The 27574-nt window shown below is 36.8% G+C and overlaps 5 protein-coding genes across 5 annotated transcripts; 2 read left to right on the forward strand and 3 right to left on the reverse strand.

Annotated features, from left to right (window-relative positions):
• The first annotated feature begins 4069 nt into the window (after positions 1-4069).
• Positions 4070-7508, forward strand: LOC137746410 (mechanosensitive ion channel protein 10-like). Its single transcript, XM_068486432.1, has 5 exons — positions 4070-5660; positions 5761-5884; positions 6207-6500; positions 6581-6783; positions 7219-7508. Exons 1-5 carry the CDS (start codon positions 4273-4275, stop codon positions 7490-7492), a joined length of 2283 nt encoding a protein of 760 aa, XP_068342533.1. The 5' UTR covers positions 4070-4272; the 3' UTR covers positions 7493-7508.
• An 838-nt stretch (positions 7509-8346) lies between these two features.
• On the reverse strand, positions 8347-12343 carry LOC137747378 (replication protein A 70 kDa DNA-binding subunit A-like). The gene is made up of 2 exons (XM_068487479.1): positions 11932-12343; positions 8347-11298 (listed from the first exon to the last, which is right to left on the reverse strand). The coding sequence occupies exons 1-2, from the start codon at positions 12186-12188 to the stop codon at positions 9615-9617; spliced, it is 1941 nt and encodes a 646-aa protein (XP_068343580.1). The 5' UTR covers positions 12189-12343; the 3' UTR covers positions 8347-9614.
• Positions 8800-9171, forward strand: LOC137747379 (uncharacterized). The gene has a single exon (XM_068487480.1). It carries the CDS (start codon positions 8800-8802, stop codon positions 9169-9171), a length of 372 nt encoding a protein of 123 aa, XP_068343581.1.
• Positions 12344-13189: 846 nt separating the features above from the next.
• On the reverse strand, positions 13190-15994 carry LOC137747079 (small ribosomal subunit protein uS3z-like). Its single transcript, XM_068487088.1, has 6 exons — positions 15876-15994; positions 15633-15780; positions 15357-15528; positions 13869-13923; positions 13636-13767; positions 13190-13519 (listed from the first exon to the last, which is right to left on the reverse strand). Exons 1-6 carry the CDS (start codon positions 15909-15911, stop codon positions 13319-13321), a joined length of 744 nt encoding a protein of 247 aa, XP_068343189.1. The 5' UTR covers positions 15912-15994; the 3' UTR covers positions 13190-13318.
• A 6058-nt stretch (positions 15995-22052) lies between these two features.
• On the reverse strand, positions 22053-23992 carry LOC137748677 (protein ELF4-LIKE 3). Its single transcript, XM_068488846.1, has 2 exons — positions 23842-23992; positions 22053-22614 (listed from the first exon to the last, which is right to left on the reverse strand). The coding sequence occupies exon 2, from the start codon at positions 22541-22543 to the stop codon at positions 22193-22195; it is 351 nt and encodes a 116-aa protein (XP_068344947.1). The 5' UTR covers positions 22544-22614; positions 23842-23992; the 3' UTR covers positions 22053-22192.
• Positions 23993-27574: the final 3582 nt, after the last annotated feature.

The raw sequence follows: 27574 nt of genomic DNA on the forward strand, positions 1-27574 counted from the left end.
TAAAACAATCTTCTACAGGAAATACCTTTATTTTCATATGCTACAATTGACAAATCTTAGTGTTAATAAGGAAAATCAATAGGACATTTGTGTGCTACATTGTGGTGTGCTTTTAATCCTATTAGTTTCTCCTTAGGGACTTGTTCAAGCAATTTCTTTTTCTTTTCTTTTTTTGGGTAAAAAGTTGCTTTCTATTACCAACCAACAAAAACATATATACAAAAAAAACTAAAGGCCCAAAGTAAACATATAAACAAACAAAAGATGGGCCAAAAACAAAACAAAATACAAAATGAACCAACTAACAGATAAGCCTAAGACCAAAACTAAACAACAGAAACTAGAAACTTCACGCAATCTCCGCCTTCACAGTTCCACACGGTCCATCCAATTCCTCTTCCTCCATCAAGCATCACCTCATCAATCACAACTTCCAACTCCAATTTGCTTCTTGAGCACAACCATAAAAACAGGATGGTTGGCAACCAATCAAGAGAAGCCAACTACTAAGATGAAATTTGTGGAAACCCACGAGCGGCACTGCCGGTAAGGGCAGACAACATAGATAAGGTGGTAGTGTTGGAAACACTCGAACCGGTGAAAACACTGGAACTCTACACACAATCTCAACAGGATGCATGACTAAAGATTGGAATAGGGATGAGCCAGGAGGAGGGATATCCACAAGAGCAGAAGAACCGTACAAATCAGTAAAGAAATTAAGGGGAAAAACCAATTAAAGCCAGGAAAAGAGAAGAGGAAGAAAGAAAAGGGAGAAAGACGACCAACCATGGCCGAAACTAGGGTTGGGACCACTGGATATGCTCATGATTAAAAGTCTCACACTAGAAGTGAGAAAAATTCTCAATATAGAGAGAAAGGCTCTCTCTCGGAGAGAACGAACCTAATGATTTGTTCAAGCAATTTCTTTGGCCCCATTGTTCCCAAAAAAAAAAAAAAAAAAAAAAATCTTTGGCCCCAAGTTTCCAACACCAAGTTAAACGCAAAAAAACAATAAACTTTTGGGCATGCTATTTCTAGAGTGCAACAAGAAATAAATAGTGAAACTGGAAGCTTGTAGTGAAAGAAAATATCCTAATGTTGTGAGAGAGGGGAGATTGAAACTTAATTTTTGGACCTTTTTGAAACATAAAGAAGAGATACAACTAGACTAATACCTAATTGATACATTGTGCTAATTAAAATCACATCACATCTCGACACCCTAAGGTTCATGAGAAAATTCCAATCCTAATTCAGTCGCTCTCGAATGGCCCAATTACTTCAGAAATAGGGTTTGGTCATATTCTAGCACATAACAGCACCCAATGAATTCCTTGATTAGTTGTACATGACAATTTAATGAAATTGTTTTGGTGTAACTGTTACAACCGTCATATATATCACTAACTAATTCACATGGTATACTTTAAGTGAACGATATAGGATTTCTACGTACAAGTTAAGTCCTATATTTGAGATTGGCATAATTCTTTATTTTGATCTCTGTGATTGAAAATCGATGGACCTTGTCACTAAATTTGTCCACCATCAATTACTTTAGTCATTCATTGAAAAATCTCTATTAAATAAGAGTTAAATTAAGAGTATTTTTGTCATTTTATTCTTATTTAACCGAGATTTTCTACGGAATGACCAAAATAATTGACGTGGGCAAACTCATTGACCCATTGTATCGATTTCGAATCTCAGGGACTAATTATGAAACTGGAAACAGATTCTTCCCATCAATCTTGAAGTGCTTCGACATCTGGTGGCTGTTGTGCTCATCCTTCTCCTGTAACATTTTACAACAGTGACAATAAACTTATTAAAGACAGGGTTCCACAAAGTAATCTTTTACAAATTTCAGGATTCTAGTTGTACGTAATGTGGTTCGGCTAGAAAATCGACCTGACGAGGTTTTAAAGTTGCTGTCGAATTTTGAGAGAGTTAAATTGAGGGGTCAAAGAGACTGCAAGATTTTGGTTTCATCTTCTTCTTCTGGTCTACTTAGTGGTTTTAAATGCTTATATAAAGACTTGCCCACTTTAGATATAATATAGCCAACTTACAACCCATACACAGCCCACACCGACTGTAGGGAAAGATGATCAGATCAGCAGCAGCCATTGTCAACTTCTCTTCAATTCATTATTCCACAAATTTTTTTATTTTTTATTTTTTTGTCAAACGATAGATTTTGTTAGATTAGTCACCGATGTGTTTTAAACTCACATCATCATGTAAGGACTCAACACATTTTCACCACTGTGGTAAAGAACACTTGCTTCACAAATTAATTGATCAAACACAGCTTTGACTTGGAACAACAAAAAATTGACTGACAGCTGAGAAAGTTGATCCACAAGATAAAGGAAAATTGTTAAACCCTAAACACTGAAGCCAAGTTGTTAGTTTAATTTATATTTTTAATTTCCTCATTCTCCACACTAGAGATTAAGATAATTTGGATTGAAGACGACCATTTCCTTGATTAGGAAACCGGCTGCGCCATCCACATGCCACCAACCCCATGCACAAAAAATAAATAAATAAAGACTTGGCTTTTAAACCGAACCGAGTCTTTTTCTTCGATTCGGTTCACAATTTCAAGACCATTTTAAACCGAACCGAGATGATCCCTACTAACAAGTAATAACGAGAACACAAGAAAAGAAATGTTAATATATGCACATGCGAGCCTCTTCTTAGTACATACAAGAATAATAATATTTTTCTTAAAAAAAAAGAGTAAGATTACATAGAAGATGTTACTACAAATAATTTCTGGAATAATGTTTGCATTCTTCCTTTGGGAATATGCTCATTTCCCACTTGCAAATAATATATATTCACCATAAAAATATTATAATCGGAGACGTTCGATCTCTTAATCTTTATTTGAAGATCATCCTTACAAAAAAATCATTTTGAATCGTGATCGACTGTTGATAAGTAGCATATTTATGATCAACTGTTGATTTCTTTTATACATTTAAATGACTAAACAATATCCAATCTGAGTGACTTTTTTTGTAAAGTTTACCTTCAAATGAAGATTAGAAGATGAATGGTTATGATTATAAAAAATTTACGGTGAAGATACGTCATAAGTAATTGGGAGAATCAGCTCACCCGTAAGAGGGAATGCAAGCATTATCCTAATTATTATATCAAATGGTGATTGTATTAAAATTGCATTTCTTTTCTGGGGATATGAGTTCATTTCCCACTTGCAAATGACATTCTTTCCCGTATAAACTTTATAATCGAAACGGTTTAAATTCTTAACCTTCATTTGAAGATCATTCCTACAAAAATATCATTCGAAATCAAGATAGTTTAGTCATCAAAATATATTAACTGAATCAACGACATAGGTACCAAGTAACTATTAATAACGAGCCGTTGATTTATTTGATATATTTTGATAACTAAATGATCTCCGATTCAAATAATTTTTTGTAAGGACAATTTTTAAATGAAGATTAAAAGTTGAATGATTTCGATTATGAATTTTCTACAATGAAATTACATTTTTTTTGCAAATGTAGGAATGAGGTCATACTTCAAACAAGGAATGCAAGTATTATTCTTGTATTAAATATATGTAATTATTATAACCAATCTTATAAACATGTGCTCTCACATCATTGTTATATTAAATTTTTCTGTAAAAGTGATTAATTGTATAAATTGAAAACAGTGGTATATGCCTAATTGTGTTTACAAAAATATTTTTATGAAAAATAATTTTCTCAGTTTCATAAAATTCTTTAATTTTTTTAATTAAATAAAGGATTTCAAATTAGGTGGGTAAAAGTCACTACACTTTTTTTATCTTATTTTTCTTTTTCGTTTTGTTTGGTTGTCGTTGGATTTGTTTAAATTGGTTATTATTTCGCGGCTCAAATAAGAACACAAAATGGAAGCCTCCTCAGTCGGTCAATAATTTCCAGCGCCATTACAACTTTATATATTCATCAATAAACGTCAAAATTTGTCTTCCCAATTTATGTTTCCAATTTTCTATCACAATCGTTTTCCATAAAATCCTATTAAATCTCTCTTTCTCTCTCTAAAACTCACATTACACAGCACTCTGCTGCAAAATTGCTTGAAGCTTCGTCTCTCTCCGGACATTGCAAATATTCTCGAGAAATTTCAAAACTTTCCCGGAAAATACAAAGCTTGTTTTGATACTTTGCTCACTGTAAAATGGGTATCTAAAGCTTGAATCTTCTGCTTCAGTGGCGGAGAAAAGTTACAATGGAAGGGGGAAAAGGCGTGGGGGAGAAGAAAGGAACAAACGATGTGGTTTTGCAGATTTCTGTCGGAGAAGAACACACGAGATACAGTAACGAAATAAGAGACTCGAATCTCCAGCTGACAGAGCTTCAGAGCCTCAGGGTCTCCGGCTCTGCTTCTCCAGAAATCCCAAAGCCGAGTCCCTCCCCGCCGCCGGGGAAGCCGCCGAAAATCCCAGCCGAACCCACTTCCCGGCGAGCTTCGTTTTCCCGGTCGACGTTCTCGAAGCCCAAGTCGAGGTTCGTGGAGACGGTTCCTCCTGCTGAAAAGAAGGCGACCGACGAAATTCCCCAGTTGAAGTCAACTGCTAATTCCCCCAATGTGGCATCGCCAAGCTCCAAAATCGCAGCCACAGCACCGAGAGATGCTCTGAGATCAGCCCCGATAACCCCACGAACGCCTTTGATCAACAGCAGCGAGGAGGATGACGATGAGGAGGTTTACAAGACTGCAAAGCTTAAGGTGCGTGAGAAGTCTGGTAAGAAGATGAAAAAGTTGGCACTAATTGAGTTAATTGCATTTGTTTGTATTGTTGGGTTTTTGATTGCTTGCTTAACTGTTCCTAAGTTGGAAAAGAAGATGTATTGGGGGTTGGAATTGTGGAAATGGTCTGTCTTGGTGTTGGTTGTTTTGTGTGGTAGATTGGTCACAGAATGGTTTATCAATGTTCTGGTTTTCGTGATTGAGTTGAACTTTTTGCTTAAGAAGAATGTTCTGTATTTCGTTTACGGGTTGAAAAGAAGCGTACAGATTTTTATTTGGTTGGGTTTGGTTCTTCTGGCATGGGGTTTGTTGTTCGACCGCGGAGTGAAGAGGTCAAGGAAAACCTCTAGGATTCTAGGTTACGTTACAAGGGGTCTAGCTTCGTGTCTAATTGGAGCGGGCATATGGCTGTTGAAGAATTTGTTTGTCAAAGTGGTAGCTTCTTCGTTCCAATGCAATAGATTCTTTGATCGGATTCAAGAATCAATTTTTCATCAGTATGTTCTCCGCACCCTTTCCGGGCCTCCTCTGATGGAAATGGCAGAAAGAGTCGGGAAGACCCCGAGTAGGGGCCAGTTGAGCTTCAAAAATTTAAAGGGAGGGAAAAAGGAGGGGAAGGAAGGGCCCAAAGAAGAGGTGATCGATGTAGAAAAGCTAAAAAAGATGAACCAAAAGAAAATTTCTGCTTGGACTTTGAAGGGGTTGATTAACGTGGTAAGGAGTTCCGGGCTATCTACCATCTCCGACACACTTGAGAGTCTTGACGATGAGGAGAGTGAGCAGAAGGGTAAGGAGATTACTAGTGAGTGGGAAGCAAAGGCTGTGGCTTATGATGTATTCCTGAATGTCGCCAAGGGTAGCAACAAGTAAGAATTTCATTTTTGTTTATCTGAAAAGTTCCTCCGGCCTTTTTGATGACTTATTTATCTTTAATTTTCTCACTATTTTTACGGTTAAATGGACAAGGTACATTGAGGAAGATGACCTCTTGCGCTTCATGAAAAAGGAGGAGGTCGACATTGTATTACCTCTGTTTGAAGGGGCCGCAGAAACTGGCAAGATCAAGAGAAAAGCTTTGAAGAACTGGCTGGTAAATTCCAGTTGGTTTTTGTATCTGAAACTTCTTATTCTTTTGTTTTATGTACCCACCTGCGCAAAAGTTGCATTTTGAATTCACCTGACACTTCTACACTGAGAAAAAAGCCAACAATGTATAATGCTACCACAAACTACAGTTTACATACTTCTTGTGATGTCCAGTTGTCTCCCTAGTCACACACAGTTATAATTCTTATAAACGACCCTTTGATAGGATCTTAATTCTACATGTCGTGAACCTTGAATTTCAATTCTTTTTTCGTCAGCTACATCGGGTTGCAATTCTGCACTCTTAACCTGATTCTTGTTTTCAGGTGAATGTCTACCTTGAACGCAAATCTCTGGCACATTCGTTAAATGACACTAAAACAGCGATAGAGGAGCTGAATAGGCTTGCCTCAGGGGTTTTGCTTCTTGTGATCATTATCGTGTGGCTACTTCTGATGGGATTTTTGACAACCAACATACTGGTCTTTATATCATCTCAGCTTTTACTGGTGGTCTTTGTATTTGGTAATACTGCTAAAACTGTGTTTGAAGCAATCATTTTCGTCTTTGTGATGCACCCTTTTGATGTAGGGGACCGTTGTGTCGTTGATGGAGTACAGGTAACTTCGAAATCTTCATTCCTCAGTTAAATTTTCACTTCTATTAGAACGACTTTACTTGACATATTTCAACCTGACAGCTCATAGTTGAAGAGATGAACATATTGACAACGATCTTCCTAAGATATGACAACGAGAAAATTTTCTATCCAAATTCAGTACTGGCTTCCAAACCCATCAGCAACTTCTACAGGAGTCCGGAGATGGGTGATTCTGTTGAATTTTCTGTTCACGTTTCTACAACAGCTGATACTATTGTGGCTCTAAAAGCCAGAATAAAAGAGTACGTTGACTTGAACTTATTCGACCTCTCAATTATTTGTTGGATTCAAGCTCAACAAAACCAACTTATAACAGCATGCTGCTTTGGTCACAATATCATGACATGCATGATTAGAGTTTAGGATCCTTGGAACAGATAGAGTTTAATAGCTGCTAGTCAGGATTGTCGCATGGATTCGTCAATAAAAAGTTCTGTTTGGGTGATTCTGCTATCCCAGAATAACTTTTTATTCATCTGTTTGTATCTTTTGGTGGTTATGTAGCTCCTTTTTTCGTTTTGCTTCTCTTTTGGTACTGGAATTGTGTACTTATGATTTTGCATTGCTGTTGATATTTCTGGTTTCATGTCATACGTTCTCTATACACAAACATCCACTGGCATAAGCACACCTCTGAACGATAGAAATGAATTGCTGAAGAAAATTGAATATTTCAGGTACTTGGACAGCAAGAGTCAGCACTGGCGTCCTGCGCATAGCGTGGTGGTTAAGGATATTGAGGACGTCAACAAAATGAAAATGGCTCTTTATGTTACGCATACCATAAACTTTCAGAACTACGGAGACAAGAGCAGCCGGAGATCAGATTTGGTCTTAGAGCTGAAGAAAATATTTGAAGATCTCGGTATAAAATATAAACTCCTGCCTCAAGAAGTTCATCTCCGCTATGTCGGATCATCCACTGCAGAACTTCCACCAACGTGGCAGTGATTTTTCATTGCGTATGCTGCAAGTATGTACCTTTCTTCTGTTTTAGTTCCAGTCCAGTTTTATGACTATGAGCGAAGATTCTGACTTGTGTCATTAACTTGAAATTTTCGTCGCATTTTCCAGGGGGAGGTGCGAGTGAAGTTGCCACAAGTCTAATCGGAACAACAACGAAAATGTTGGATGTGTTACAATTCATCTCGAGGAAGTTTTGATTGTTCGATTGAAATTATGCACTTTGTATGAGCAAGTTTGATGAAGAATGCTCAGTGGAAAGGGAAAAGGTCTCAACACTGAGATACTGAGATTTGTGAGAGCAGGTGGAAACACGATGTTGTAATTTTAGAATTGATTTGTTTTAATGCATGAAGTTTTGAGTTTTCTTCCTCTCTACCTTTTTCAATCCCTTTGATGAGAAGCCATATGTACATGGAACACTGAGTTTCAATATTAAAACACGATATTAAAGTGATTAGTTGTTGCGTTCAGCTTATAAGTTATAATTGATGACGTGAAAGTATTGACCAAAATAAAGTAGGAGATTAGGCAATTTAATTTATGGTAAACAAGTAAAGAGCGTAGGCGTGAGTGATATATTATCATGATTCAGATTAAAACACACCTAAGCTCTCAAATTTTGTAAAGCACACTCCCACCTTTAAAGGTTAGTAGCAAATAAAAAAAATTAACTACCTTAAAAAATAATACAAGGTATACCAAACCGATTTCTTTATCCGGTCAATTAATTATTATAGCTCGTTTATAGAACCATAATTAAAATTGGAGGAATTGAATTGAAGAGATTCAGAATCCAGATTTTGTTAAAAGCAGTTTACTAGAATGTTCTAGAAGCAAAATAGAAATGGTATTGATTCCATAAAACTGCTTATAAATTTAGCAGAATCTGAATATAAATCAGTACAATTATTAAAATGCCCTTGTCCCAAGTTTTGGCTTGTCCATATATCCCAATTAAATAGCCAAGATAGAATGTAACATCCAAAAATACTCCCCTCTGGGAGGTTTGACGCCATTGGACAATTCGAATGAGAAGGGTGGTGCAAATTCCAGTCTCGATGGTGATTGGTCCAATAAGATAACCTTATCGACCAATCCCAATACAGAAGCTGCCACGTCGGACAAAGATAATTGACAAACTTCCCACCTCTCATTAAGCTCCTCTTCCCTTCCCCCCTAGCCCCCACCTCTATGACTATCTAGCAAGAAGCACCTCAAATCTGACACAAATTTTACACAGAAAAAAGCAGCCGGTTTAGAGAGAGAAAGCTGAGCTAGTCTAGAGAGAGAAAATGGCAGCAACCGCAGCAGTTACAATGGCCGTGCCATTGACCAATGCAACCCAAAAGAGGATCCAATCCTCCGCCGAGAGCTTCTTCAAGCCACTGCCACTGAGGCCCTCAAAGGCATTGGCACCCGCCGCGTCAAAATCGAGCGGGAGGCTCCAAGTCAGGGCTTCCTTGAAGGAGAAGGCGGTGACCGGAATCACGGCGGCCGCGCTCACCGCCTCAATGGTGATCCCGGAAGTGGCAGAAGCGGCCTCGGGAGTTTCTCCTTCTCTCAAGAACTTCTTGCTCAGCATTGCGGCCGGCGGCGTTGTAGCTGTTGTGATCGTTGGTGCTGTGGTTGGCGTGGCCAATTTCGACCCTGTTAAGAGAGGCTGAGGATATGAAGCATTCACAAATCTATCTTATTGTATATGTCAAGAAATTTTCTGTCTGTTTTCCATCCGTGTAAGAAGTGACTCTTATTCAACTAGTAATTTGGCAGAAAACTGTGAATTCCGAAATTTCGCTCTTTCGTTTTTCAATTTTTGTGCTACGGTTCGAAACACAATGCAAACGTAGAGGATGAAAATAATAGAGGGCAACGGAAAACGAACAAAGAAAGAAAACACCATGAACTCAAATCAGAAATTTATGGAGTTGCCGGCGAGTCCACCTATGTCTACAATACCTTCTATATAAATGCTGATGTGATGACATCAATTCAGAGTCACTAGAGAACAACTTCTGTGTAAACTTATCGAAAAAAATTAAAATAATTTCCGAACAATGCAATCAGCTGCATCTAACTAAATCCGTTCAATTTAACTCGATCATGTACTTTACCTAGAGTGCTTCGAAATCATATCGAGCATGTATCTGCTTTCTGAAGAATAGTTCACCTTATCTGCCTTCACCACAGTGATCTTCACCCTCTGCTCATCGCCATACATCTCCTCTTTGATTTTGAGCTTGAACAGAAACTGATTAAAGATGCTGCTCCGGACTATGTCTCCAAATCTTGATTCATCCTGCTCTTCGTACTTCAACAAGTACAGCTCCTTTGCTGAGCATCCTAAGATCTCTTCCCCAGCTTCCTGAAAAGCTGTCGCCCAAGTAAATCCAGTGTGGTCTTGAACTTGGGCTTGAAGGAGATATCTGTAGTCACACTCCTCGAATTCTTGATTACATCTGTCACATTGCCATCCTCTGTTTCCTGACCTCGACACCTTTTTGTTGCACTGCCTATCCCCAATCATCAACGGACAAGCTGTGTAACAGAAAGAATCTGTTTTAATAAAAGATATCGTCCCCTTCACCGTGACCCAGTCTGGCTTAACTGATCTTCCAAGACCTTCGTCCCTGATCTGAGAAACAGTTTTGCGTATCTCATTCTTAGTTCCTCCTGGAACAATGTCTTTAGAAATGGAGACAGAAGCAATATCCTTGCCCCCTCGGTCAAACCAATCTCTCAAGGTACGAGCATCAGAAATATCTGGGTTTATAAATAGCTGTGTAGAATGAATTGTTCCAACGGACTTCCCACTGAAATCGTTAATCTTCCCAGCTTTAACGGCTAAAACTGGGGAAAACCTAGAAGCCAACATCTCTTCAAGCTTTTGACCTTCCCTGTTGCAGACATCCCCCCAAAGGGTTAGCTCAACATTCTTGCCTGACCGATCCTTTAGATTCAGAATTCTTCTCTGAGTTTCCATACCGTTCTTTCTCATGATAGGAACAGAAGGATTGACAGACATCACAATACCAATAACATCAACAATAGAATTACTTTCAGCATTTTCAATTTCACTAATCGGCCTGAAGTTGAAGTTTTGCGCTGGTATGGAACCATCTTCATCAGGGCAGAGGTCCACAGTTGAACTTGCATCCAAAGTTATCTCCCAGTCATTCTTCAGATGGTTGAAATTCTTCTGGGCAGGTTTCAAGCTTCCCTTTGAAATCAAGTAAACTCTGCCAACCTCAATAATATCATAGAAGCGGTCAAGAACAGCATTGAAGCAGGTAACTCGTATTTCCCCTCCTTCAGAGTCAAGGAGGTCAAAAGAGAAAACTTTACCATCTCCTTTAGCATTATTATACCGACGGGGATCCCCTTTTGCTGTAACCCTTGCCTTGATAGCCCATCTTCCCTGATAAGGATTCAGAGCATTAATAGGAATGATCCGTGCTGGTGCCTCGTTCTTCATGATTGGGCCATGATTTTTGTACTGTGGAGGTGGTTGGTAAGGAGGCTGAACAGTAGCTCGAAAATTTGGCCCATCGTGTAGAGAGCTTTGAGGATGAAGACGAGGTCTGACACTCAGCCTCTCAGAATGAGAAGTAGGTCTAAGATTCTGCACATTCTGAACAGGATTTTGCGAAATCATATGATTACCAGCTGACCGCTGAACACTGCCATTACGCAACGCATTTTGAGCAGCTGAATCAGGTGGACCATATGGTTTTGGATTCCCAATCATGTCAGAGTTCAGTATGATAGTTTCCATGTTCAGCACAACAATAACCCTGTACAAAGAGTACAATTCAAAGCTCGCTGCACACTTAGATACAGAAAAACGAAACAAATAATCATACAGAAACACATTCTTGTGTCAAAACACTGCCGACTCTTTACATTCATTCACAAGGTTTTGCAACTCACAATGATTCCAAGCTCTTCGGTTAATTTTTAAGTTATCTTTCCTAAAATACAAACGGACTGCATTATAGCTTGTGATTAAGAAAAAATCATCCTAGCGTAGCGCAAATAACATTCTTCATTTTTCGAGTTAGATGAACATGAAGCACAGAATTGCGACAGCTAACTTACACCAATCTACACAATCAAAATAAACTACTCAATTACTATATGCTAATAAACTGATTCATCAAATTTTGAAATCTCAATTTCTTTATCGAAAATCGCATCTGATCATTATTGCTCAATCAACCACAGTTTTATCAGCTCAGATTCAGACTCCATAGCACACATTTGGTTCCAAAATCTCAATTCAGATAATTGAATTAGAACCCTAACATTATCACAAACACATTCTAATCACAGATTTACAAGCATAATCTCATCTAACAATCAAAATTATTTTAATTAACCAAAACTGAAAACGAGAGAGAGGAAGAGAGAGAGAGAGAGATACGGACTGGCGGTTCTGGAGGACAGTGCTAATGTACTCGGTGAGCTGGACGACGGAGCCTATCTGGACTCGGTTGGTCTTGATTCGGTCGTTGAGCTGCGAAGAGATCATGGCATGCTGGCACGAAACGCCGTCGGAGACCATGAAACGGTACCTCTCCTGCGTGCCGATGAGCTTAATATCGACCACCTGCACCAACGGCTTCAAATTCACGTCGCCGCCTATCATCGCTGCGATGGCGTTCGGCGTCAGGTTCACCGGCATTCTGATAAACCCTAGTGATACGCGTGTGTCGGTTAGAGGAGGACGCCGACGGCGAGGGAAGGTAGATTGGGAATTTGACGAGAGATAGACGACGGAGTGAGAGGCGGTTGTGTAATTGGCGGGGGCGTTTGGGAGGAAACGATCGGGTGAGAGGGATTTTGATTTTTCGAAATTGGTTTTTAGGGGTTTATATAGATAGGCGCTCTGGCTATTTGAAATTACAGTTATGTCACCGCCCTTCCAATTTTTTGTCTTCTTTCCGGCGCATTTGTCCAAATTGGAATGTGTGCTTTTAAAACCATATTATTTTTTGTTGGAAATTTATTAAACAAAATCTAAAATGCGAAAAAAATAATTTTTTTAATTTTTTATTAAACCATAAATTTTGTTAGAGTAGTCGTCGATAGGTTTCGAACCTAGTTTATCATGTAAGAAATCAACTCATTTTCACCACTGTGGTAAATGACCATTTGCCTGAAAAAAATGATTTGAATTCATGTGGACATTCATTTTAGTCAAGGTTACAGACTAAAAAATAATCCAAAATATAGAAGACTGAATTTTTTCTGAAGAAGATAAAAATGCCCTCATTGAATTATAAAGGTCGTGAATTATGTCTAGTTTAAATATTAGATTAACAACTATCCATATGACTATATCAAGAGTCCGAATGATTTCTCTACTTTGCACGCCCGTTGGCGATAAATAAATATGCAACTACCGACTGTTTGGGGACTATTATACGTATAGGACTCACTTCTGCTCATAAATACTTTAGCTAGAAGAGCTTTTACTAAAAGAATTTAGAAAATTCTAATTAAGAGCCCAAGTACTCCGTAGATAAATACGCTTCTTCAAGAAGTACTTTGGGTGGTGTAAAATCACTTTTAATCATTCCAGAAGCAATTCCAAACAAATATCTTTTTTTAAATTTTAATTCGGACGCAGGATCCAGTTCTTTCGTTTTAGTTCAGAATTGCAAATTGAACAAAATTGAGCAATTTGAGAAACGCATCAGCCCATATTTTGGTGCCGAAAATTTGACACAGGAACCAATATAAATGAAGAAGTCGACATTCGAGTTAGAAAAGAAAAAATGGATGTCGATCTCGGAACATATGTGATGGACTTCAAGCCACAATCGGGACTGGGGCCTCGACCTCAGTAGGGGCCAAAAAAGGCTCTGCAACAGGGGCAGCTAGTGCCGGCCTGATATATACGTCCTCCTTCGGTTGGTGAATTGTAACAAGGTCCGGTAAGGGGGTCTTGGGGCCTTGCTTGCCCTTGGGATCCCAATCGAGCATAATCTTGACCTTAATACCAAGCACACCCTGTATGCAAATATATGAAGTGATCAGTTGATTAAGAACGGTGAACGATTTGGACAGAACAAAACCAGCCCATGAAACACAATAAGAAGAAGAAGAAACGGGTGAGTGGGACTAACCTGTCTAAGGAGGACGTGCCTCACAGCAGAATCAATGTATTCATTGACTGGCTGACCAGAAGAAATCATGTATCCGTCTTTGAACTTCATGGACTTGGCTCGTGCAGCTCTTAGCTTTCCACTAATGATCACCTGTTAACATACCACTATCAACTGTTAATGTACCAATAACATCTAACATCAAGTTAAAATTGCAACAGGTAAATCATAGCCGGAAACTGCTAATGACCAACCTCACAACCCTTTGCTCCACTTTCCATGACGAATCTCAAAACACCGTAGCAAGCCCTGAAAGGAACAGTCATTGGCAGATTAGTTACTGGACATCCATTTGACATATTAAAATGCATACCAATATGGAGTCCATTAATAAACATAATTGAGATCATTGGCAGTGCCACCATTTAGATAAACTAAGAAAATCACTCGCCCCCGCCAACTCAAAGATATATAGATTTCAGAGCCACTGATTAAAAAAATAGCCTGATTACTAGAAATCACAGTTCGGCTGAGCATCAGTGCCTTTGTTTATACTTCTGAATGAGTGCCAAGCCTACCTAAAAGTAATAGTGGATTGCAAATATGTTCCCTCCCCAAGGTTACAGCATGAAAACAAGGGCATTTCACAAGGAATATCTCACGGAGGATGTCAATCAATTTTGTCAACTTCCAACACAAATTTGCTATGAAAACACCAATATGCTTTGTAGATGACAGGACACAGAGCCACTGATCCCAAAAGAACGAGCCTAGAGATTATGGTTTCACTAAGCATCGTTGCCTTTATTTCCAGTTCAAAAAGAGTACCAGAAACCACAGGTGAAACTACCAGTAATGGTCTATTATAAACATGTACCCTCCCCAAGGTAACTGCAAGAAAGCAAGAGCATTTCACGAGCAATATCTCTTGGAGGTTGTCAATCACTTTTGTCAACTTCCGACACAAAATTGATATGAAAACACCAAAATGCTTTGTAGATGACATGACACAAATCACAACGGCAGTGATTCCAAACAATAGCCTGATTACTAGAAAAATAGATCGACATGAGTGTCAGATACCCCGGGCCAGACTAACAATAATGATCCATGATAAACATGTACCCTCCCAAAGATTACTACATGAATAAGAACATTTCACGGGATTATCTCACGGAGGATGTCAATCAATTTCGTCAACTTCCGACACAAATTTGGTACAGAAACACCAATATGCTTTGTAGATGACATAAGACCAAATCTAACAAATTGGAAAAATTATCACTATATGTTTGAAATACAAACTACATCCAATTACCAAAAAAAATAATTTGAAGTCCCATTCCCAATTACTTTAAACGGAATACTGTTGGATTACATACAACTATGGTGAAAGTACACAGGTAGCAACAATTAACCATTTACCCTCCGCACGGTTACTGCATGAAAGAAAGTGACTTTCATGAGGATGATGGAATGGAGGATATGAATCAATTTCGTCAACTTCCGACACAGAGCTGGTATGAGAACACCAATATGCTTTGTAGATGACATACCCACATCTAAAGAAAGCCAAATCAGAAATACAAATGCTGCACATTTTCAACATACAAAATACACAATATGCCTATTCCTCATCTTTCTCCAACAATGTGCATTTTAATAATAGCTCTAGACTATCTAATAAATTGACTCGGGATTCGATCAGTAATAAACTAAAGTTTTGAGATGGGATCGTATACCTGCGGACGGCAAGGCCACCGAGAAGCTTGTAACGGAGAGACTCGGCCTGAGCAATAGCGCACAGCCCTCTGTTGTTAACTTTCTCAGCGTAAAGCTCAACGCTGTTTTCCGGAAACTTAAACCTCTTCTGTACAACAGAGGTTAACTCCCTAATCCTCCTCCCCTTCTCTCCTAAGAATATACAATGCCCACAAATCTATTAATTATTTAACGTAAACGCTTAATTAAATCACAAAAACATCGATTATTTAGCTCATTTCAAATGAGAATCATACCGAGAACGTTTTGGGTTCGGGTGGCTCGGATGATGATCTCGGTTCGCATCGGCGTAACCCTAACTTCAACGCCGGAGTAGCCGTCTTCGGCGAGCTCTCTCGTCAGCACCTCGTTCAGCTCGGCGAAGAAAACGCCGTCGGCGACGAACTGCAACCAAAAATAAAGACGAGAGCTTTATTTGAAAATGAGATTGATTTTCTCGCTTTTCTCGGGGAAACAAACAGGGGAGGAGAGGGGCTGACCTTTCGCTTCTTGCTCATTTGGGTCGCAGTCGCCATGGTTGTGGGTGTGAAAGTTGCAGAGATGGGATCTGAAATGTGGTGGCGGGAGCTCTGAAAACCCTAACTCTTGTTTGGCACCGGGTTTTGGGGTTATAGATATGAGGGGGTTTATATGCATAGGTGGAGATGGATCGGACGGTTAGATCTATGGACGGACGAGATTTGTCCTAGACTTTATTTTCCATTTGAAAAAAAATTAAAATAAAACTAACACAAACAACATCAGTTTTCAGTTTTCACTATGTTGGAGCATGTCATGACTTCAATCTCATGGTCATGGATTTAGTTTTTACTATAACAACATCGTTCTAAATTTGAATCTTATGGACGACAATAGTTGATAAAAAAACGTCGACTAGAGTTTAAAAACGTTTTTAAAACGTTTATTAGATTGGACTATTTAAGGAGCGGGAAATTCAAGTTTACACATTTTTCAACATTGAGAAAGTAATTGCCAAGATCTATAGTTAGTAACAAAATTAACAACTTCGTTGGAGGATTAATGTTTCTTCTTGGTTGGATGTGATCAAGAATAGTGTTCGTGTTCATGTTCACCAACGGAAATGGAAGATTCAAACTTCAAACCTACATACAGTAACATTGAAAGCTTGTTGTCGCAAAATGTTCTTTTTAGACATGGAGTATAGATTTGTGTTAAACCACACAATACATAATATAACAACTAGATTTTTTACCTACAAGTGAAAAAAAGTATCGCTACACCAACGGTTGGTGAGATATATGTTGCCTTATGCATCAACTGTTGTAAGTCAGGCAAACATAACCTTAACAAACTCAATTTTGTGGACCTTAAGGCCCAAAAACCAAGAAAGTAGCCCAAAATTTTATTTTTGGCTATAGTTTGTGGTAAATTATGATGGACCACTGTCCGTCAGTCCATGTCTATAAGATTTGGGTTGTATAAGTAGAAGTTAACTATGCGGCCCAAGTCCTCCCATTATGTTCTTAGCTGAAGAGAAATTTTGAAGGTAACATTGATAGCAATTGTTTAAACGTGGGTTAGGACTAGAGAGGATCCAATTATTAAAGGTGTGATTAGAGAGTAAGTTGATTATCGAGGAGAACGAGGCTAAAGTCAACACAACTAATGAATAAGTTGAACGGAAACCTAACTTAATTAATTGAAAATTCCATAGTCCAATAGGCAAATTGATCAGGCATGATTCAAAGAAGTTAACACACTATATACCTCATTTGTATGGTAGAAGAAGTGTGTATTTTGCATAAGTTTTAGGGTATATATTTATAATTAATGACACTGATACCTTATAAATAATAAAATACAGATTGTTGAATATTGGAAGACGGACACCTACCGAACTACAAGCTGAAGAGTAGGGCGAACTTCTGTCTTCAAGACATTGCATTCTTGCAAGCTTGGAGATTGTCAACTCTCTTCGACTCTGTACTCAATTATTCTATTGTTGATGTTGTTTATGAGTTCGTCGTTGTAACATGTTTGCATTGTTAAACTACTTTGTTGTTTGATATAACGCTAATCAATAATTTCGTGCTTAATATAACAAACACATAAAATCATGTTCTTCTTCTTCTTATGTAATTATTACATATTATTGTTTTTCATATTTTCTCATATTGCTGCACATAATATTTGTTAATATCCAAATTATTTGGGGCTCGATGAATCTGTCTACTCACCACCAAACTTCTTTCCTTAGGGAAAAAGAAACAAAGTGGAGAACTTAAGGGACTAATATCATCATTACTGGCATTGTCATTAGGGCATAAATAGGTCCTTTCAAGTATGGGAAGTCGATCATTATAATCTGATTACCTAATTTAGTTCAACTAATAATGATTTAGAGGGATATGTAAAATTACATGACCAATTGGTCTAACGACCTTTAAACTCCGCACAGTTGAATGAGGTTTCATGTTCAAATCACTAGAGTGCGAGGATGATATATATTTAACAATTTATAGTAAGTTTGATTAGTTTTTCTTTAATATTACGCAACATTGAGTGCTACGTAAAATGAATGGTTGAAAATGAAAATAGAAGATCTAATAATCGTATAAAATAAATCTAACGACTAAAACACATGTAATATTTCTTCGCAGCATTGGAACTATACCCGAGTGTCATGTTTAACTCGCCAAGATACGAAGAGAGTACACGTTTAGAGTGAGCTCGATACTAAATTGTGATTCATTATGACTTTTTGTGAGTCGATTAATCAAAGAATTGTAAAACTTTGTCAAAAGGGGAAAACTAGACATTATGGGCTCCTTTCCAACCTGCAGTTTGCTGGAAATGCAAGGAACACAAAAAAAGGAATGGACACAAAAGTAGATTCCCACTGCAGAATTGCACATGTTATAGCAATGTTTAATTTGTCTGGCCTGGTTTATTAGGGGACCAATTATATCTGATCTTTCTAGTTTTTCTTTTTCTTAATGATAATTTATTATTATACACAAAAGTACATAAAGTGGTCATGCAAAGTTAAGCGCAAATTAAAGATGTGGACAGCCAAGCAACAAAATAAGGGGTCTAATACAAGGACTTAAGCCCAAAACATACGAACAAATCCTAAGAATCCGAACTACTCGTCTACCGCAGGAACTGCCGTCATCGCCATTAGCAACCAAGGAAGAGGCAAAGAACAAGCCTCGATAAAAAATCTTTAGAGGATGGGGTTGGAGCTTCGCACCCGATTCAATGTGTGTCATTCTCAATAGATCAAGGAAAGGGTCAAAATTGACCTTAGGTCTATCTGTTGATCACTGTAGACTCATAGTCCACATATGTGGTAAGGATGAGGATGAGGATGACCATGAGCAACAATATGAGGCAAAGAAAAAGCCGAAATTGAAAAATTCAAGGCCCAATACAATTATGTATTTTTTTAAAGTATAATTAGACATTTATTTATATGTTATGTAAAAAATTTAATTAAAATAAAAAATTTCGTGGGCCCCCGTCTAGACGCTTAAGTGTTAGGCTCTTGCCTAGACACTCAAACGTTAGGCCCTCGCCTAGATGCCCAAGCGTTAGACCTTTACCTGCCACTAGCTTAATGCCTTTTAGAATCTTGGGTTTCAGAGAAGAAGAAGAAGATGGGGTGGGTGTGCTAGTGATGAAAGGAAGAGGTGGAGGAAGATGGAAATCGATTGAATTTTTATGACAAATCCCATTAGGGTTTTTTACTCTTCCTTTTTTCTCATTGTCTGCTTACTTGCCCGAACAAAAACCAAGCTTCCTTGTTGTCGACCTTGATTTCGGTTGAGGTCGGTGGCAACCCCTCTTTTTTCTGAGTGTTTTTTTTCCTTAATTTTCTGAGCTTCTTATTTTTTAGCGATTGTCTCAGATTTGGATGTTTTCTTCTTGTCGTTTTTCTTCATCCTCTTCCTCAATCTTCCAGCTCTCTTAGCCTAAGGTTTTCAAAACTTTTATCTTAGTTTTTCCGAGTGATTGTCTCAAATTTGGATGTTTTCTTCTTGTCTTAGTTTTTCCTCACCCTCTTTTTCTATCTTCTAGTTTTCTAACCCCTTTGTGATTACCTTAATTTTTCACAATAAACAAAGAATTCCATATTTGTTAATTAATTGTACGATCATGTTTATAACAAAGCATTCCATAATCGTTAATTAATTGTACGACCATGGTTTAGCAGGTTAATTGTTAGTTTATATATTAAACTTGATCAAGTGGATTACTAAGCAAAAGCACTTTTTTATTTGCATTGTTGGCCAGCTCGTATTAGGCGCGATTTGACGGTGTGATCAAGATTATTGTCTTATAATTAGCACATGTGATCATTCTATGTTTAATGTTGTTGATTAGCTGTTGTTCTCATTGTTCATGTTTATTCTATAAAATCTAATTAGGCATGGCCGCATGAGACAAACCGTGTTTTGGTTACAAGGATTAGTGTGATCTTATGCAATATTTAGATGAATCTTCCCGGGGAATATGCACAACTAAGCAGACATACCGTGTTTTGGTGCTTAATGCTCACATACGATGTCATAGTTGCCTAGTGCAATCTAGGGACAAGTTAACATCTACTACGGATTCAAAGTGAACGTATGACTATTGTATGAGTTTTTACATTGAGGAGTTGGTATGTTCGAAACATAATTGATTTTTAAAAATCCTTATTTTTTTGTCTACTCACACCTTTTATTTTACCTCATTTTAATTTATTTACACTTTTTTCACATCACTTACCCTTTAGGAATTCGCCACTCTACAATTATTGACCGGAACACTTCGAATGTCCGGTGTCCACGTTCGATATTCGGATCGAAGTGTGTCAATTTAATATCATTATACCGATACGATATATTCGACATAATCTACCCACTCAGGTGAGCGTTTACATAACTTTAATTTATTTTTCAGTTGATCTCACCCCTCCATTGAATATTCAAAAATCCAAAAACCATTTGCAGCAATCACTCATGTGGGCCCCCGCTCCAAAGATCAGGAAATTAGGTTGCAAAATATATGGGTCCATCAACAGAGACATGTACTCAATCAGAGAAAGTGAAATAGATGCCAAGGAATCATCAACTTGAGAATAGCCATCAAGGATATTTATTGCTTAAAGGCAATAAGTAAATTATAGGAAAGATTCGTAAATATAACCGGGTGTATATCGTCTCATCAGCGTCTCTCTCAGCATGTGATATGAGCGGATAATAAGAGAGACTATTGGGAGTATACACTCGATTTCAATACAAAAAGTTCCTTTAGTGGGAGAATCACTTAAGTGTATATTGATGACATGCTAGCGTTATTTAAAATCAATCACACGCTGCCACTTGTCTTTATTTTATTTATTTCCGTACATCAGTGCATAGTTACTTCGAAATATCAATAACGTGACATCCTAGGTGCATAAAATATCTATGAGAGTGGAGGGAATAAGCATAGGATGGGGATTCTTTCCCCTCCCGTCCTCTCACAGTTTTTTTTCCTTCTCTCTTTTTTCTATTGTTTTTTTTTCTCTTTTTTTTATAAAGATAAAATCTTAAACGTTTAAACAAAAAAAAAGAAAAAAAAGAGAAAAAAAAGAAAAAAGAGAATCCTTTCCAAAAGCGTAGGCATGGGGAAGTTGAGTTCAATCTACGAGAGAGAGTGAGAGAGAGAGAGAGAGAGAGAGAGGGGGGAAGCTTTGGGGCCCCTGTCATGTTGTTGGGGGTCACTGTTTATACATATCTGTCTGTCTCTTGGAAATATAGTGCTTTGTTTTAAACTACCTATGGAATACATTATTTTCTCTATCAGTACAATCAAAAGGACTGTCATTGGTTACAGCAAATATAATAAAATTAATAAATAAATAAAATGGAAAAACTGGTCAAAAAAGCTCATCATCTCTTATCTGAGATTCTGTTCCTGTGGTGGTGTGTGATTGGGAACCAAAAAGATTAATCTAAAAGCTGCTTTTCCTTCCAATTATTTCAGAGCATCTTCACGCTACAGATGTATGTATCATATGCCTGTAAAAATATGTACCCAAACACAAGTTCTCCAGAGTCCACAGCTGAAAACAATAACAAAATCCATAAAAACAGCATAAAGAAGTGTGGGAAAAAGCAGTTTTGGCTTCATGGGAAGCAGATTACTGAGAAAACTCTCTCTCTCTCTCTCTCTCTCTCTCTCTCTCTCTCTCCAGTTCTTAGTTAAAATCAAGAAGAAAACTTTGAGAAAAAGGGGAATAAAGGGTTTTTGTTTCTGTGGAAGAATTTGCATCAAAAGTTAATCTTGAACCCTTGATCAAAAAGGGGATTCATAGATAGATAGTCCTTTTTGACAACAGCAAAAGTTAAATAAAAGCTGTACAGCTCTTACGGAATATATCAGCACTCTTTAAATTCCCTGAGAAATTATATGGTTTGACTCTATTAATGTGCTTCTTCATCTGCACCCAAGTTTGGATTGTCCTCTCGGTTATTTGTATTTGATTAATTAGAATATCGCTCCAATTAAGAGAGAGAGAAGGAGGAACACAGATAAACAAAAGGGCAAATATAAACTTTTATTACCAATTAAGAAGATATGGGATTACACAAACACAGCTTAACTTCTTTTTATCTCTTCAATTAGATCCACAGTTACAGACTTACAGTGAAACAGCGATTCTGGGGAATTATTATCTAACAGATACAGCGGAGTTTACAGAATCTGATCAATTTTTCTCCTTTTTTTCTTTCTACCATCTCAACATGCAAAAGAATTAGGAAGAAATTATAATCTCTCTCTCTCTCTCTCAAACTTTCTCTCTCTAAGCAGGCCTAATTCTCTTGTGCCCAGCTTTTCCATCAGACTTCAAAGCCCCGCTGGAATCTCCTCCCTCAGAAGAAGTATCCATGGACTTGGTGAAGGAGCTTGAGAGATCAGCATAAAGATCAACCACTCTCCTGATGTTGTTGTTGAGCTCCCTGATCAGACCCACATTTCTGCTTAAATTGTCAGGGATTTTGGATTCATGGTTGTGATTAATCTCATTTATCAGCAGCCTGTTTTGGTCCAAGATATTCTGCACTTGCACAAAGCTCTTCTGAAACGTCTGCAGAACTTTTCCATCAATTTGTGTGCTGCCATTGCCAAGCCCTGAGAATGTGTCACCCTCCATTGACTGGATTAAATTAAAACTCTTTTATTTTCTGAGGACTCAGAAAAATTCGGATCAGATCAGAACCAGTCCTGCAACATCAAGAACAGAAAAAGAAAAAGATTGTGATGATGGTCGAAAAAAGAAAGAAACCCCAATAAGCAAAATCGGAAAAGAAGCATACTTTAATCCAATTTAAGATAAAGTTCTTATCTTTTAGTTTTTTTACAAACACCCACAATCATAACTTCCTATCCGAACATGCTTGCACTAACCAAAACACCCAAAGAAAAAGTAGAAAAGTGATTTCCGCACTCCCTTTCTTTCCCTGCCACACTTATCAACCTTGTTTTTGTCCTTTGATTATGCTTTAACAAGTGTCAGAAGAGAAAAAGAGAGTGCGATAATCACTGCCAGAACATAAGTGTACACGAGACAGTTTCTGTGGAAAAAATCATGACCTCCAAGGGTTCTTCTTTTCCACGGGAGAATCAGAAAACAGACATGAGTTTTGCTGTGATTATAATTATTATTATTGTTTTTATTATTGTTTTTATGTGATTTATGATAAGATGGGGGAAAAAGCAGATCCCATTTCCACAAAAGGGAACCTTTTATAATGTACTAAGAAAATACCCAACTAAAGCTCAGAGTTCCCAAAGAAGAATCTCAAACACCCCAAAATTAAAATAAATAAATAAAAAATAAAAAGTCAGTCAATGATGCAAAGAAGATGAGGCCATGAGAGTACTACTGCTGCAGATACAAACAGCATTCTTTGATCTTTCCAGACAAAAGTACAAGAACTAAATTAAATCTCTTAAATCACAATTAAATAAATTAAATACCCCAATTGGGTTAAGTTAACAACCAAAAAAAAAAAAAAATCTAAATTGGGTTATTACAAGAAATTTAAAAAATAGCAGAAACCAGAACTAATTGGGAATTCAGAGGTACATGAATTTTGCAAAAACTCCTGAAGTGGAAAACAATACTGAATAAAGTAAGAAAAAAATAATGCCTGTAATAAAAAAAAATATAAATATCTTCACAATCCAAATTTACACACCAAGAAAATATCTCAAATTTCCATTTGGGAAAAACCAAAAACTCCAGAAATCCACAATAAAGATCAGAACTTTGGAGGAAGAACAAGAAGCCGACATGGTCAATGTGTTAGCAGAAGAAAATTAAACAACACCCATAAATTCAATATACAAAAAAAATACATATAATCCACCTAAAAAATAAATCTTTTTGCGTTTTTTTATTCAACCCTGTTTTTCTAAATACGTAATTAAATTATAATAAATTCGTACCTTGAAAATCTGGAACATTATATTCTGCGAAGAGACAGAGATTGAATGGAGGAGGAGGAAGACGACGACGGAATCCGAAAAAACGCTGCAAAAGATCGGCGATTGAATCGAATCTCCGGAACAGGAGAATAGAAAGAGAGGAGAAGAGAACAGAACACCACACCTCTGAATTCTGAAATTTTTTAGAGAGAGAGAAGAGAAGAGAGAATATGTAGATTTGACAGTCACGCTCACGCTCGGACCCCCTCAGAGTGTGTCTAAATATTTTAGCTCTCTTAATATATTGTCGTCGTATAATAGTATAAATTCCATATCTACCTGTTATTTCCCTATTTTATTTTAGAATGCATTTTGTTCACCACCTTGAAGTGGCGTTAACGTCACCTTATTTATTACTATTACGTTTAAATTTTGAGATTTGTATCTGTGTATTATACATATCTTGAAATTTAATCTTATCCAATTTTTAGAAAAAGGGTGAAGAGAGAGAATTTTCAGAGTATCGGGAAGATGACTCATTATACCAAGTGTCATAATACAAGTAGTTGGATACTTGAATAATTTTTTTTTAACAATTTGTAGTATAATACTTGGAATACCAAACCGTCTTCACGGTAAGTAAAAATATTTCCTTTATTTTATATTGGATTTAGTTGGGATTTGCTTGTGTGTTTCCTCATATCCTAATATGAGTTGTCTATTGGTCTATTTATGAGCCACGTTGCTAGTGATTGATGATAGAATCTACAATTGTTGCCTGAATTAAGGTATCTAGAGGTTTGATCACATTGATGACCACACCTCTGATATAACCGTGTAATTTATTGTAATAGAATCATTCGATATACTCACCACATCTGTAATATAACCATTTAATTGATTGACCACATCTATATACATTGTAATAGAGTCGTTAACACTCATCTTTCTGTATTGTATCACTTTGTAGTACACAAGCAAATGTTGCATATAAGTTTCTTGATAAAGTCTCATTGCTCTTATAAGGCGATTGTCACTGTTCTTTAATTTTTGTGCCATGTGTGAAACCACATTTTTCTCATTTAATAAGCAATCACTTAGTAATTTTTCTTAAAGTTGCGATTGTTGTATTTTGTTTAATTAATAATAGTCGCCTTTTACCCTCCCTCTCCCTCTATTTTATAATTTCATGTGAATAAAAGATATGAATCGTTAACAATGTGTAAAACATGCATAAGATTTATCTGTAATGTAGTCTATAAACTCATCTATGTATTAATGATTGAACTTTTAGAATTTAAGAACCAACTTGTTTTAGACTCTAAAGCAATGTTAGTTAGGTTTGCATTTACATGCGAGATTCATCTGATATATACATGGAAAGTCTCGCAAGGGTTGGTTTACGTACGTTTTTGCTTGAAAGAAGTTTTGGTTTTGTGTGTGAATTAGATCCATATTTTTCAGGATGTTTTCTTTGATCTTAAAACACAATTTCGTTTCAATTTTCAATTGTAACATTGTACCTCTAGTTTTATACATATTGCACATAGTGTAATGTAATACTAATGACGGGTCAGAATTTTCTTTAGATCCTTTCTATCCAGATTTTCTCGATTCTTTAATTCTCTGCGTTCTTCGATGGATGTTGGCCCCGATTACCGACCCACCATGCCCACACCATCGCCTTCTGGCCTCTGGTTGCCCAAAACTGGAACCAAGTAATCCCAGATAAAGAGAGAAGAGAGTCCGAGGGAGAGAGAGTGAGAAGGGGGATGAAGATGAACAAGAAAAAGGTAAAAAAAAAAAAAAAAATATCATTAATTTTTTACCTTTCAATGTTCGGTTGAACGGATATAATTAAAAGATTCGAAAAATCTCTTATTCCTCCAATGACATGTCCTGCCGTATCATTAAAAAATTTGATGCGTTTGATTCTGAAACCAAAATAGAAAAATACACATCTAGCCTTTACTTTAAGAAGACCATGAAAGTCAACAAAGTTAGCTTTTCACTTTCACGCTCATCTTTGAATTCAAAGTAGTGGAAGTTTTACAAAAAAGTGTGTTAAAGGGTTGTATAAAAAAAATGGGTGTTCTATCATCCTGATTATATATATATAATATTCACAAAACTTTCATCATCTTTGGTGCAGTTAAGAAGAAGAACAAGAGTTTAGAGACGTGTTAGAAAATAGAATTCTATAATCAGGCGTACAAAATAAAATACAATTAATATTTGAGAGATTTTACTGTTAACATCAATAATATCTTTTGTGGTAAAATTTTAATAATAGGTAGTTAAGTTAGATCAATATCGATCATGTTACTAATGAACCATATTGGATCTAAAAAGTTGATCAAGTATGCCCACATTATTTTGGTTATCTATGTTCTTCTCATCCGCTCAGAATTTGAATTCTCTTCGTAAAAATATCGTTCTTATATTTTTTCGTAAAAATTTGAATTAAGGAAAATTATGACATCGAACTTTTCATTTTTCTAAAAGAAAAATGTATGACTTGATCTACTACACATACACTGCCAGAGTTTGGATCTTATGCTTAATAAAAAAAAATATATAAAAATACTACGATCGTAATTTGAATTTTTTAGTTTTTTGCTCTAACCAGCCGAACAACCTGAACTACTTTCTTAAAGTATGTTTTTTTCGTCCCTTTCAGAATTGGATTCGAACCAAACTCATGTCCCAATTCTTAATTTTGTTTCGATTGTCCCATCAGAAAATAAATAAATAAACTATGGTATATCTAAAAGCTTGGCTAATCAGGTGAAGACGCGTGTCCCCGGAGGCTCGGGAGATCTGCAAGTTTGGTTCCAAACCTAACCAGGTCCCCAGCCTGCTGATTTGCTGCTTATGCTCTCCCTGCTGCAGTTCTTTCATTCAATCAAAGTGGACCCACTCTCTAATAGTAATATCATGCTTCGACATTATTATATAAATAAATAATTATTTTTAACTTCCTCATGGAAAATTAGAAAATAAAAAAAATAAAAGGGGGTAAAGAGGAGAAATTTTTCATTGTGACCGGAACACGAGTGATATATTACGTGTTTTTATATAAATGGTGAAAATTTTTATTTTTAAAGTTATTAACACGAGTGGTACACTACGTGTTCCGATCACATTAAAAAATATCGTCTTAAAGAGGTGTATCATGTGGACACGCCATTCAAGACCAATATTTTGTTTGTTGCTATCTAGTGTGAAGAGATTGTTCGGTTTGTTCGAAATACGAAGTGCTACATTATATAAGTGAATAAACATTTAAAAAATAAAAAATTTCTCTATTTATATAAACCGCATGTGGATATAGTGTATCACTCTGTGTTTTAAGCACACTAAAAAATTTCTCCACATGTGTAACAAATCACTTCACTTTCAAAATCTATTGGGTTATAATTTATCTTATGTAAAAATTGAACAAGGGATTTCAATCAAACATGTTTTCGACGATAATAAGCGCGTCTATATATCTAATTTAGTTCAACAAAAAAAAAATCACAACTTTTTTTTATAGCGTTTCAAAGTATAGAAAAGTATGTTACAATCAATAAGCATTTCGATAATTTAGAAGCTAAGGTTTTGACACTACAACAAGCGCTTCAATTGGCATGCCAACTATAATTTAGCACATGAAGGTGACTCCTTAATATCAATAGACTTACTACAAACTATAATACCGAGCACATGAACAGAGTCCACACACACGAGTTGGTATTGCCGTCGTTCTCCC

This window comes from Pyrus communis, chromosome 10, assembly GCF_963583255.1.
Source record: "Pyrus communis chromosome 10, drPyrComm1.1, whole genome shotgun sequence".
Taxonomy (NCBI): Eukaryota; Viridiplantae; Streptophyta; class Magnoliopsida; order Rosales; family Rosaceae; genus Pyrus; species Pyrus communis.